This window comes from Heterocephalus glaber, unplaced genomic scaffold (assembly GCF_053883595.1).
Source record: "Heterocephalus glaber isolate CG9 unplaced genomic scaffold, H.glaber_assembly_v1.0 deba00001444, whole genome shotgun sequence".
NCBI lineage: Eukaryota > Metazoa > Chordata > Mammalia > Rodentia > Bathyergidae > Heterocephalus > Heterocephalus glaber.
In genome coordinates, this window is record NW_028258297.1 from 195,501 (window position 1) to 209,724 (window position 14,224).

At 55.2% G+C, this 14,224-nt stretch overlaps 1 protein-coding gene across 5 annotated transcripts in view; it reads right to left on the reverse strand.

Annotated features, from left to right (window-relative positions):
* Nucleotides 1–14,224, reverse strand: part of Shank3 (SH3 and multiple ankyrin repeat domains 3) — a 54,952-nt gene that overhangs the window by 20,549 nt on the left and 20,179 nt on the right. For all 5 annotated transcript variants that reach the window (XM_004845281.3, XM_087213599.1, XM_087213600.1 and 2 more), the window contains exons 11-17: nt 12,687–12,880; nt 11,775–11,888; nt 6,683–6,758; nt 6,378–6,460; nt 5,911–6,035; nt 5,681–5,813; nt 4,646–4,726 (exon numbers count right to left, since the gene is read on the reverse strand). In XM_004845281.3, coding sequence (XP_004845338.2) covers nt 4,646–4,726; nt 5,681–5,813; nt 5,911–6,035; nt 6,378–6,460; nt 6,683–6,758; nt 11,775–11,888; nt 12,687–12,880 — 806 coding nt within the window. The remainder of the gene's footprint in view (nt 1–4,645; nt 4,727–5,680; nt 5,814–5,910; nt 6,036–6,377; nt 6,461–6,682; nt 6,759–11,774; nt 11,889–12,686; nt 12,881–14,224) is intronic.

Consider the following 14,224-nt stretch of genomic DNA (forward strand, 5'->3'; position numbering starts at 1 on the left):
ATTCTCCGCACTCATTCCCCATCCATTCAATCCCCCATGCCAACTCCCCACTCCCCACTTCCCCACCAAACAGGGCCTCAGTGATCCGCCCAGCCTACACGCCTTACTGGACTGTGAGCACAAATCTACCCAGATACTGTGCTGGCTGGCACACAGCAGGAATATACACTTGTATGTATTACACACACATGCTCACACATGCATCATGGCCACTCACACATGCGTGCACACAGACACAAGCACATGACAACATGTACAAGTAAGCCATGGTCCAGTCAAATGTTTGTTCAGAAAAGGAGGAAAAAACCTATAAAAATCAAGTTCAGAGGCCACTGAAAACCAAGATGGTCACCCTTAAGATTTTGTGCAAGGGGCCAGGGATTTAGCTCAGTGGTTTCGCCGCCTGCTGCACAAGCGCAAGGACCTGAGTTCGATCCCCGGTACCAAAAAAAAAAAGATTCTGTGCAAGGTAGGTTTGGGGGGAGGGGGTTTATTTCTTGTGGGGGGGGGTTGGGGGGGGCCTATTGCTCAGGATAGAGCCCAGGGCGCTGAGCATGCTAGACAAGCACTCTATCACTAAGCTACACTCCCCAGCCCCCAAAGTAGGTTTTTAACAAAAGGCAAGACAAGTATGTTTAGAAGAGAAACCTTTCCACACTGATGCCAGTAACAGGCACAAGGGCATGTCACCTACCCTAACTTCTCATCACAAAAGCAAAGGGGGCCCAGTTATTACAGGGAACTGATTTCACCTTAAAAAGTGAACGAATGAGGGCACTGGATCCACCAGGGCCCTCCCAGTCCTGGTCTGCCCTGGCCTCTGGCCCCAGCACATCTTTCGTTCAAGCTGAGCAGATGTGCACATTATGACAGTGAGGAGGTCCTCTTTTCTTTTCTTTTTTTTTTTTTTGGTACCGGGGATTGAACGCAGGACCTTGCACTTGCAAGACAGGTGCGGTGCCACTGAGCTACATCCCGGGTCCCGGCCCGGAGGAGCCCTCTTGAGGAAGGGAACAGGGGTGCTCTGCACTCTCCCCTTCCATCACCTCACAAGAGGGTCCCCACATCAACCCCTTCCTCTAACTCAGCCCCCACACCCTTAATTTCCTGCAACCAGCCTTGGCTCACAGGAGCCCTCTCGCTCCCTCCACCCAGCACAAGCTATCCGGGTGTGAGCCTTCACCCTTTCCGCCTGCTCCCCGTCATCTCATACTTAATTCCTTCTAAGTGTTCAGCTTCTCGATAGACTATGGATCCTACAGGGCTCTATCAGTTCCTGATGGTGCAAACGGCAGGATGGACATGTTTATGTTCGGGGTAACAACATATCTTATTCCTAACTTTCAGAAGCACAACACTGGATTATGGGGTGGTGCCTCAGGCACCTGGGGAACCCTGATGCTTGTTTCCTCGACCTAACATTTCCAGAGGAGCCTGATCAGGAGGTGAGCAAGTGGACTGGTCTCTTGGGACAAATGTGGGTACAGGGTGGCTCTCCAAGCCCCTGGTCGCCCAGCCCTTCTCTGAACACAGCACACTGGGCCCAGAATTATGGGCTTTGTGCTAAGCTGTTCTCTCCTCCTCCCCTAGATTCAGCCTAGGGAAAAGCCTGACACCATGACTGAGGTCCTCTGGACTACTAGGGTCTGAAGCAAAGAGGCTTCTGGAGTAGAAGGGAAGATTCATCTTTTCTACTCACTGCTTCTAGTCAGTAAAGAACACTTCCACTTACAGGACAGAGAGCCTGGGTCTCTGGATCACAGTACTCAGGCTCTCCAAAACCTCTTTGTGCAGACTAGGAGAGTCCCTACTGAACACGCAGCCAAACATGGCTGTGGCAGCTTGTCGCAGGTGACTCCAGAGACCACCTACCAGCCTTGCCTGGTGTCCAACCAGATACAGCTGCCAAGTGGTGTTGGCTTACTGGTCAAGTCAACATTCTGTGACTGACCTTGGACTCTCACAACCCTGGAGCCAGAAGTCTGCAATCATCTTTAGCTCTCTCAAGGAGTAGTTTTGGCTAAGTGCAGAAGCTAACTGGGAAGGCTTCCCATATTGTTCCATCGTCATCTGCCTTCTACTGCTGGTAAGTCTGCTGTCAGATAATCCACTGCTGCACACATACACACACACACACACAATTTTTAACATTTTTGTCAGTGGTAGTCTAAAGCTTTATTCTGATCTAAATGTAGATTTGTTATTTCCTTAAGGCTTCTTCAAACTGGAGTCTCACATCTTTGTCCACTTTGGGGAAATTCTTAGCTATTTACTCTTCAAATGCTGTCTTTTTACTGTTTCCATGGGGATTCCCACTGGGTAGGTTCTGGGACCTTCTCACTGGTGCTCACTGTCCTCATGTCCCCTCACTGTTCTCTGGTGGCTGCTCCTCCTCTTCCTGTGCTGATCCCACTTAATCACCTCAAACCTTCTCACTCCTTGCTTCTTTTTTCAACTCAATCTAGTCTACTGTTTATCCCACCCACAGATTTTTTAATCTGTATTTTTTTGTTTCATTAACAGTTCTCTTTAGTAATAGTTTTAAAATCTGCTTATTCTTTTTGTTCTATCTTGTTCTCATTTGTTAGCGCTTTGGTTCTCTTAAACTCTCTAATAACTTCAACATTTTATTTTACTCTTTCATACTTTTCTCTGATTTGCAATTCTCAGGCTATGCTAGTTTCATGTCTCCTAGCCTTGTGGAGGCTTCAGAACCTAACCCTTGCCCTTAAAACGTCAATCATGGGTCGGGGGTTTAGCTCAGTGGTTCCACCACCTGCCTCGCAAGCGCAAGGACCCGAGTTCAATCCCCGGTACCAAAAAAAAAAAAACACCTCAATCATGGGCTGAGGAAGTGTCAACTTTCTCCTGCTCCCCTGACTTTGATTTCTATCTTTATTTTTGAGACCTGAGAATTCCTCTTCCTTCGTGTTTGAAGTGACTACATGTTGAATATTGATGGCAAGGAAAATCCTGATCAAATCAGCCCAGTCTACCTTGGTAGCTGTTTTCCACAATGAACCAAACTATAGTCAAGAGCACCTGCTTAGTATAGGACAGCTCAACCTGTTGCCTGGACAGTCAAACTCAGGCCGTGTGCAAGGTCAGAGATAGTTCTGGGAACCAGACTAAGCCACAGCAACAGTAAACTCTGGAACTGAGACAGGGCTCAGACTCTGGAGGAAAAGAACGTGTCAGCTATCACATGTACTGGCAATGAGGCTAATGGCTGGAATACACCCACAAGGCTATTCATGGACACATGTATTAGGACATGTCCACCAAAAGGATAAGTCACATATATCAACGTCAAGGCTGTCATCCGTGACATGTCAGGACGTGGTCATGTACACTGGGACACAACCAGGATGATGCTGTTAAGAGGACATAGTAGGGGCCGGGGATTTAGCTCAGTGGTTTCGCCGCCTGCTTCGCAAGTGCAAGGACCTGAGCTTGATCCCTGGTACAAAAAAAAAAAAAGAAAAAAAAAGGACATGGTCATGTACATATGGACATGCCCATGATAAGGCTGTTAATCATCACATGTAAATGGTCATATACACCAGGATGCACCCATGACAAGGCTGTTCACTGTGTCAAGAAGTCGTGCATGTGGGACGTGCCCATGTGGATGCTGTCCGTGGTCACCCTGAAACTGTCCCTGTAGCTTTCCCATCAGTACCCACACACTCTTCCCCTCCACAGCCTATGAGGCCCTGTCCCATCTTCAGACCAGAAGTGCTCACCAAGGACCCAGCTGTCAGCAAGCTCACTTGGACAAGTGGACAGGTACCAGGTAAAAGAAACATAAAAGTGAGCCAGCTAAGAGTTCTGTGGCACCCATCTAAGACTAAGCTGATGACCCGACCTTCTGAAAAGTCAGCATTAGAAAAAGAGCCATCAAATCTTCCAAGCAGGCCAGCTTCAATGGCGTGATAATGAACTTTCCTCTGCTTTAACTCACACACAGAAAACATGAAACAACTTGACGTTAACTAGCATATATTATCCTATTGATCTATCTCTGCCTTATGGGAACAGTAACTTTGAAATGACCAATTCTTCTTGCTACTGTTTTGTTTCTGCTTTCTTGAGCCCTTCTGTATTAAACCAACCTCTTCTCCTCAGTTCATGGAGCACTTATTCTACTTTATAGAATAATCTGTTACCAAATTTTAGTATAAAAAATAAATTCAACTAAAATCTTAAAAAAAAAAAAAAAAGACCTGGCTAGTGCCTGGCAGAATCAGAAACAGACCCCAGGTTGCCCATCCATTATTCTTTCCTTACTTGGACAAAATGCAGCAGCCAAGTCCAAGTGGAGATGTGGAGTCAGGAGCAGCACACGCACATACACATGCACACACGTGCAAACCTGCTGCAAGTCCAGGCCTTGCTCCCCAGCTATCTGTCCTGGTGGTCCTGCTGTTCACCTCCAGCCCCTCAGGCCTCACCTCTTCCACACGCCATTCCCTTTTCACCCTACAGGCACTGAATTTTTCTACCTCTTCAGCACCACCACCGTCTGACTCCTCCCTGCAGTCTGCCTAGCCTCAGCCCAGCTCAGGGCCCTGGCCTCCCACCCTGGCCTCCCGCCCTGGGCCATCTGCCTGCTGTCCACCCCTACAGCCCCCACAGTGCTCACCAAGTTCCTCCAGTTCTGCCGTCATGGACTTAGAGCGCAGGGTCAGGGTGGTACTGGGAGCCCTCTTGGGAGGCGGTGGGGCTGCAAAGAAGAGGGAGGCCTTGGACCTCCTGTCCAGCAGCAGGCGGCGCGGTGTGGCCAGGTGCAGATGCCACTTGCGCTCTACCGCCTGGATCTCCTCGTACTCCCTCGAGGACGAGTCACACTGTGCCAGGATCTTGTTCAGGCTGCGGCTGGATGCAAACTTCTTCATGGCGTGGGGAGATCAGGGAGCACCGGGGCTGGGGCAATGGGGGCCTCTGGGGCCCTTGGGACCCCCGGGACCCCCAAAGCCTGGGCTTCAGAAGGCCGTCAACTGGTGCTGGTGGGGTCAGAGTGCTGGCTGGCTCTGGACTGAGTGCCCACCCTGCAGGCTCTAAGGGCCTGGCAAGGGGGCACCAAAGCCATGGGGTGGGGGCTGGGAGGGTCTCCTGCCCGGTTAGCTGCTGCTGCTCCAGGGGCCCCCCAGGGGGCAGAGCAGCCACTGCCCCTTGGGGGACCAGGGTGTGGCCAGCCAAGCCACAGGCCCGTCTGGGCTGGTCCAGCAGCAAACCCTCCTGGGCCCAGGCTGTTCCCCGGCGTGGCGCGGGGAGAAGACGCTTTTCCTCTTCCCTCAGGTGCCGCCTCCCCCTTCCCTCCAACAATAAGCAGCAGCGTCAACCTCACAGTTGCCATGGCAACCCCGGCCTCCAGGCAGCTGCTGGTGGTGTCGGGAAGGAGGGTTCTGCCACGCCAGGGGCTGGGGGACTGGGAAGGAGGGGGCGGGAATCTGAGGAAGGGTACCTGGGGTCAGGGACCAGAGGCCTGGCGAGGGGTCAGGGCGGGTCTAATAGCGGGGATCAGAAGCACCCTGGACTGAGAATCTGATGGTTCAGGGATCTGATGTCAGCAGTGTTGGGTCAGGGATGGGGACAGAAATGTGGCTGTGACGCTACAGGGCTAAGGTCAGGAGCAAAGGGGAGAGTCTGGGCCAAAGCCCAGAGCCTGAGCCCTCACCTCTGCGGCGAGCCCCGTCCTCCTCCGGCTTCCTCGTCACAGACACGACCTTCATGGCCAGGCGGTTGCCACCCTGGCGGATCAGAGCTACCACCTGCTTGTGTCCAACCTTCACCACATTCACCCCGTTCACCTGAGCCAGAGAAGCAGCGGGCGCGATGTCCAAGTGCATCCCCCTGGATTCAGGAGTCAGCACCCTGCCAGGCCACGGAGGGCAGGAGGGGCCTCACCTCGATGAGGAAGTCTCCAGTGCGCAGCCCGGCCCTCCAGGCCACCCCTTCCACATCCACAGACTCGAGGTACTGCAGCGCCGGGAAGGCTGGTGTGGGTGTGAACTCCTCGATGGGGGTCTCTGCTGCAGAGGCAAGCAGTAGGGCTCCTCAGCAGTGTGGCTGGAGCTCAGGTCCGGGCATGACCCAGGCTGGGCAGGCAGCAGGTGCAGCACCAGCCGGGGACCCAGGACACACCCTCTCAAGGTTCTCCCTCACCCCCCAGGAAGGACCCTACTCTGCAGGCTCGCCACAGCAGAGAGGGAAAGACAGAAAGGAGAGAACCGCTGTCTTGAGCTGGGACTCCAAACCAAGTCGGGCGCCAGCAGCACAGGACGGTGGGAGGGGCTGGGAGGAGGGGAGGGGCGGGGGCGGGGCACAGAAGACGCCCCAGCATGCACTGGGTTCCCACAGCAGCACGCCATTACCTTTGGCACCCCGGAGCACGAAGCCGAAACCCTCATGGTCCCGTTTCTGCAGGACAGCCACCTTGTCATCGATGACATAATCGCTGACGGAGGAAAGCAGGGAGGGTAAGGCCAGCCCTGTAGGGAGCGTGGCAGGCTGATCCCGCAGGGTCGCACAGCACAGGCCACCCCAAGTGACAGCAGAAGGCAGAGGTGGCTGGCATCCTCTTCTTCACACCCTGGCCTCCCTCTTCAGACATCCGCCCCACATCTGCAGACCCAGCCCATGACTCTGTGTGTCCACGCCCTGTCCCACCGGCTAGTACCTGTGTGAAGTGAGGCTGTCATAGGAGCCCACTGTGTAGTGGCGGAAAAGCCTCTTCGTCCGGTCCTCCCGGGTTTCTGGAGGGAATATCAGGAGCTCAGGAATGGCTGTGCCCTCCAGCTTGCTACGTTGTTCTTAATTCTGCTGGCTTCACACATACCCTTGGCCTGGCTGTATACAGATGGAAGTGGAGGCCCCAAATCCTGGGGTCCTGGGTCCACAGATCCTAAGGCAAGAAGGCTGAGGGACCATGCGGGGAACCCTACCTTCTGGGAGTCAGGCCTAAAGGGGGGCAGCAGCCATGCTCATCTCTCCTGAGGAGCATGCAGCTGAACAAAGGAGACCAGACATGGCCAGGACCACCCAGCCAGCAAACCCTAAAGCCACATGTAGGAGAGAGCACGCACGCATGCGCACACGTGCGCACACACGCACACACACACACACACACACACAGAGGCACGCATGTGTGTGAACCTCACAGTCCAGGGTCAACACTGTGTCCACACTGCATGGCTCTGTGACCTGCAGTATATGCACGTGCTGTCCTCATGCTTGTCAGTTCCTTGTATGTGTGACCCTCACTGGTGCACAGTACACTACTCTGCCCAGACAGCACACTGTGTCTTCACTGACATGCACTCTGAAGTCCCTGCTACAGCAGACCTGCACTAAGTCCCCTTCCTTGACTTCACTGCATGCCACAAAATTTGTCCTCATCTGTCCTTTGACCTCAAAGTCCCTCGTGGCCACAATGGAGCTGACCAGGATCTATTTGTTGCTCTACCTCAGCCTTGCTGTCTCCATACTAAGCCCCAATCCAAGTGAGCAAGACCTGCCCCTCAGGCTCTGCACACTCCACTCTGCTCCCCCAAGGTGCTCTCTGACTGTAGCATTTCTCAGGATTTGTTTTTTATTTCCACTGGTATTTACTGAGCTCCTACTATGTACCAGGCATTGTTTTAGGTTCTGAAAATGTAGCAGAGAACAAAGTCTCTGTCCTCGTGGAGTTAATATGCTGAGAGGCAGAATAAAGAGACAATAAACATACAACATGCCACATGCTGCCAAGCACTTAAGAGATAAGTGATTAGAGCAAGTGTGCAGGAAAAGTGCAGTTCTAGGGGATCACACGAAGGCTTCACCAGCACAGGGAGCTGAGGAGAGGCCTCTTGAAATAAGGTTAAAGGGGTGACTAGAAGCGGGTGGTCAGGGTGAAGCCCACAGTGGGTATTGGCCTGGGACATTGGAGGGATGGTATGGCACCTGTGCAAATGGAGCAAAGGAAGGCAGACAGAGTGGGGGAAAAAAAGAGATTAGAGGAAGCCTACTATTTTTTATGATCATCCCCCAACTGTGAACTCAAAGGGAAGGACCACCTCTTATTACCTCTGTGGGCCCAGGCCCCGCATAGCACCTGAAATATAACAGGAAGGAAGACAGTATCCAACTGGCCAGGTGGGTGGATGGACTTATGCTACATGGACAGAAGGACGAGTGGGTCAAGAGATGGAACGAATACGGTAAGATAAAAGGTAAATGGATGGACTAAAGGGCTGATGGAAAGATGGGTGGATAATTATATGGCTGGCTGGCTGGATGGATGGATGGATGGATGGATCAGTTGATGGACAGATGAACTGAGTGGGTGGTAGGCAGATGGATGGATGGATGGATAGATGGATGAATGAATGAATGAATAAACTGGGTGAACTGAGTGGGTTGCTGGATGAGTAGATGGGTGGTGGGGTGGGTGAGTCAAAGGACAGATAGATACAGAGATAGAGCAGTGGCTGGATGGGAGGAAGAAAGAATTCCTATTTACTAGAAGACACACATCAAGAGAAACCCTGGCTCAAACTTCAAGCCCTGTCATGAGGGTGTGTAACTCTCAGAAAGGCAGGCAGCTGTTCTCTTTAAGCCTCTCCTTACAGAGGAGGAAGAGTCCCCTGGCAGGGTCCCTGGGTTCTGGTGGCCTATTATCTCATCATACTGGTCCTTGTGAGTGAGCATCAGCTAGCTGGGGCTGGGGCCCTCAGTGACACACCCACCCCCACCATCCTGCTGTTCCAAGGCCAGCACAGACTAGGCATCATCACCAGGCAGACGGAGCTTCAAGCCCCACCCTGGCCTCCACCACAACCTCTCCAGGTCAACCCAGTCATAGAAATGCTCACAGTTCCTGTTTGCAGAAGCCCAAATTTGCATTTACTAACCTCTTTTTAGACTTATCAACCAAACAAATGTATTCATTACATAATACAAATTCATTTTCCAGTTTTATTAATCAGACACGTAAGAGCCAGCTGAAGGGAAAATGCCCAGCACCAGGCCCCAAGGAAGGACTGGAAAGAAGGAATGGGGGAGGGAGGGACAATGAGCATCCTGGCACACTGGGCCTTAGGGTCTCAGTACAAGTGGCCCCCAAATTTCCTCCCTCTCAGCTCAACTCTGTCCTGCTCATTTAGTGCTCTGGACAGTGCCCTGGTCCCACAACAGGTAGTGACCCTGGACACCAGCCTGGCCCATGCACCTCAGCGTGTGCCCCCTTGGCCTTTAAACCCTTATCCACTCCCATTCCAGTCCCTGAATCAGATCTTTTTTTTTTTTTTTTTTTTTTTTTTTTTGGTACTGGGGATCAAACTCAGGACCTTGCACTTATGAGGCAGGCAGCGGCACCACAGAGCTAAATCCCCGGCCCAGATCTTTTTTTAATTTGAGCCTGCAGGAAGCAGGTTCCTACTGCTGGGCTGCCCTCTAACCTGAGGCCAAACTCAGCCTGAGTCCCAAGTGGGAGATTCTGCCCCAAGTGTTGACCAAGTGTGCAGGTGATGTCAGGAGACCATGACAGCTCCTCCTGACCCCCTGCAGGCAGCCTCCCCAAACCCCTCGCCCTCTGCCCACCCACAGAGCCCCTGTCTACCCAGGAGGCTCTGACACCTACTCCCCTGGATCACATGCTCTAGCTGCACCTAGGAGCCCTGCCATTTCCTGGAGGCCTCCAGCTCCACCACTCCCAGGATGGCTACTGTACCCTTCTCCCTTCTCCATGGCCTTGGCCTACCCTGACTACCTCTCTGCTCTGCTCTGCTCTGCCCAGATCTTGACCCTGAACTTAAAAGGCCTACAGGGGGAAAGTTGGGCCAGGCATTTAGCTCAGTGGTTCCACCACCTGCCTCGAAAGCACAAGGATCTGAGTTCAATCCCCGGTACCAAAAAAAGAAGGCCTACAGGATCAGGCAGCCCCACCCTGGTCCGCTCTCACCACAATGCTATCCTTTCCTCCACTCCACGGATACCTAACTGGCCCCATGCTTCCCACTCCAGCCTCACCGCCCCTCACAAAGCCAACTGCCAACCTAACAAGATCCTGCCCTCAGGGCCAAGGGATCCCCTAAAATGGACTAATATCAAGTATTCTCACCTCCCAGGACTGCTGAGCTATGTCAAGCACTTCTTAAAACTGCTAGGCTCCTTGGCTCCTCGAATGAGAGGTGCTGACATGCAGAGCTCTAGAACACTGTGCCGGACACCTCCAAACATGGACACCCAAGCCAGGAGCAGTGGCACACACCCACAATCCTAAAAACAATCAACATAGGCATCCTATCTGCGGAACACCTAGAAGACTCAGCCCAAACAATGCCTCTACTTCAAAGCCCTCGGATTACTTCAGGTCAGGCACCTCAGTGCACACAACCTCTGCACAGCAGCACACAGCACACCCACTGCAGTCACAGGGTCCCTGTTCTCCTCCAGCTTGAGAGCTGGGCCTCTGTAAAGCCAGTCCAAGCCCCAGCATGAGGCAAACCTAACAAGCATCTGCTCCAGCCCAAACTTCCTTCCCTCCTCAGCTTCAGACTAAAATCCAAATGTCTCTGGATCCACGGTTCCAAAACCAGAACCTTTGTTACCCAGGCACAGGACTGGCTCCCATTCAACAGGTTGCAGCACCCCCCATTCCTTCCTAGGGCCCAAACCTCTAAATCAGATTTCCTCACTCCCACAGGAACAAGAGAGCCTGTCCCTTCTACCTCCAAGCCACCAGGGGAGCCCATCAGAGTGGGGCCGAGAGCAGCAAGGTGTCAGCAGTTCCTGCCAACCCGGGCCCCTCAAGGTCAGCACAGGGCAAGAGTCATGGCCAGGGGCTGGGCTCCCCTGGGAAGTCCTCAACCCAGGGAAGGAGACAAAGCAACCCTGGCCCAAGTCTTCCACATGCAAATGGAGGGACACAAGTTCCTCAATCCAGACTCACCACAGATAACCTCCAGTGACCACCACTCAGGAATCATTCAGCTTACTCCCCAGCTCTCCAGGACAGAAGTGACACTCATGTGTCTGGGCCTTCTAGGACCCTCAAGGGCCTGTTGCAGAGGTCTATCCAAGACAAGCAACCAGCTCATTCTGCAGACTCCAAAGGACCAGCTCATTTCTACCACCAGCAGGAGCCCTCAGACCGCAGCCAGGGGAGTCCTTCCTGGAAGGCCAGGTGTCCAGCAGGGTAGGACTAGAGCTCTGGCCTTCACTTTTAAGTCCTCTTGCTGGCTAAGGATGGGAGCCATGTCTTACCAGCTGCACTCAGACCACCCCAGCCTTAGGGTACCCATGACTGCCCCTCAGGGACCAACTGGCCTCATTTCCTCTTTGCTGGGCCAGGCCTCCTGCTCTGCCCACTTGGACAATCTGTCCACTTTGGAAAAACGCCTCTTTTCTCACACTGACCTCCTTACCGGTCTGCCAGCTGCGCATGAATCGCAAGCTCCAAACACCTAGTATTTCTGTGAGGACTGTGCCAGAGGTGCAATTAGAGTGCCTGGGAGTCACGTGTGTGATTGCTGACCAGCATGTACCCTCCTGTGGGGCTGTTGCAGGAATGGCTACTACACGTGAAGTGTCAGGTCAGAGGCATATGCGTGCCAAAGTACATGCGTGCCAAAGCACATGTGTGCTATGCACACATCATGCCTGCTGTATGTATACAAGTTTGCATCTACTTCGGGTATGTTTGAGTTTACTTCTCTTTTCTCTGTGAACATCCAGATTCATCACGAAGGAGACCAAAGGGAAGTTGATGGGGTCCTGGGGTCACTCACCATGCCGGGTGTCATACTGTCGCATCTGCACCTCTTCCACACAGTCGGCGGGGAACCAGCCCGTGCGGCCCTTCACGGTTCCCTCCCAGAATCCGCCCTCCCCGATGCTGAGCACTGGAGGGAAAGAAGCCAGGCAGGCTATCAGGGGAGGGCAGAGCCGGGCGCCCCTGCCTCCCCACCACTGCAGGCTCACGTTCTGCCCTCCACCCTTGCTTCCCTTCCCTTCCCACAGCCTCCTAGCTTTATCCCTCGGGGAGATTTTGGGATCCACACAGGAAACAGGAACAAGCAGATGGGCTCAGCACAGGATGGGCATGTGGGGGACAGGCATGCAGATGGACACACTTGAGGAGGACAGAAGGCAAAGGCAGGGGCCACTCGTGATCCTGCCCTGATGACCAGTATCCCTCCACTCTCCTGGCTCTGCTACCCACGCAGGGGTCACTACCCAGAGCTCAGGGTCACTGTGCTATGGCCAGCAGGCTGAGCCACATGATGTACCAGGAGGGCTGATCCTCAGGACTGCTGCTACCTCAGGCCCCCACGGACACAGGGCAGGGGAGGACAGGACCCTGGTGAACACAGACCTTCCAGGGAGAGAGGCTTGTGCCTCCCAAAAAACAAGGACCCCCCCACACACACACAAACACAACAGGAACGTACACACTATACAGACACCTACAATCCACAGCCCCCTCCCAGGATGGCAAAGGCCCCACACATCCCAAGGATTTCCAGAGAAGACGCCCCAGAAGTGATACAGGAACCCCGCAGCCGAGGAAGCATTGCAATGGGACAGGGTCCTTCCACGAGGAGACCCCAGAGCCAGCCCCCATCGTGACACAGAAACGCTCCAGCCTGACACCCGAGAGCCTGACCGCCGCCCCCGGCCCCGCCCCCCGTGCCCCTCACCCTTCACGGCCTCGCCGCGGTGGAGCGGGATCTCGCCCTCGCCCTGCGGGCTGTGCGCCTTCACGGCGATGAACTTGCGGCCGGGGACGGCACTGTAAAGTTTCCGCTTCGGGCCCCGGGGCGGCGGCGCTGGGGGCGCGAGGGGCGCGGGGCCCGGGCCGGGCGCGGGGCCCGGGCCACCGGGCCCGCTCGGGCTGTAGACGAACACGTAGGTGACGGACGCGATGCCGGGGGGCAGCGGGCACGCGAAGCCGGCGCCCGGGGCCTCCATGGCGCGCGGCCCGGACCCGCCGCCCGCCGCCCGCCGCCCGCCTCACCGCAGCCGGGGCCGCAGCGCCCGCTGCCCGGCGCCCGCTGGGGGCCCGGCCCGGGGCCGCTCCATGGGCCGCGCCGCCGCGCCCGGCCCGCTCGCGCCAGCACGCGCCGAGCCCGCTCAGGGCTCCGGGGCCGCGGGGCTGCGCTCCCGGGCGCGCCGGGCTCGCTCCATGCCGCGGCCGCCGGCCCCGCCTCCGCGCCGGCTCCTCCCTCTGCGGGCGGTGGGCGGCGGGCGGACCCCGGGCTGCGGCCGCGGGGGCGGGGCGGATGGCCCGTTAGGATGGGGACACTCAGGAGGGACGGGGTGCGGCACGGTTCCGGGCCCAGCCCGGCCCGCAGGGCGACTGAGAACCCGTCCCCTCCCTCCAGGCCTGTGTCCCTTGCCCTGCACACCTCCTCCTGCTGCTCACGCACTCTCCCCTGCCCATGCCGACCCCTGCTCAGACTGGCTCCCTAGTACCCAGGCAGGCTAAATTCCCACCCTCAGCACCCAGGCTTCTGGGAGAGTTTGCCACATTCCGATCACCTGGGTGGGCTCCCTCCTTCTCCCTGCACTAGGCCCTTCATCAAGTTGTTGCCCAAAACTAAACTACTCCAATCCTGGCCATCCCGCCAAATATTAGGTAACGCCCTCTCCCATCTTGCCACTCTAGGAGACAGACTAGGGGTGCTGGCGCGACTCTGAAGACCCTGTCTGGGCCTCGACGGGCCACACCAGGCTCGTCCAACAGGGGGCACCAGTGAGCCACTCTGCCCCACACCATGCACAAAGGCCGTCCTCTGTCCTTTGACCACATGTGACCCCGTCCACTCGCAGGGCAGCCCCCTAACACAGGGCACTGTCCCCCTAACTGCTTCTTGGCCCTGAGTCCAGCTGTCCACGTCCTGGGACTACCACCACATCTGGCACACCAGGCACCTAAAATTGTAGGAAGAGAATTCTGCCATCCCCACGGAGCAGATGAACTGAAGCCCCTGACCCTGCAGGTCTTTCTTTTCTGTCTGCTCATGGGACACAAACATTCGGACAAATGCAAGGACCTGTGCACCACACGTGCTGACTCAGGAGCACCTTGTGGATACATGGCAACATCCAAGGATGCGTTCTTCCAGCCACAGGGCCACTCAACCCTTAGAAAACTCAAGGGGCAAATGCTTCTAGGAACTTCGACTTGAGGCAGGACAGACAGCCTGGGAGACCAGCAAGGATAAGCAGACACAGA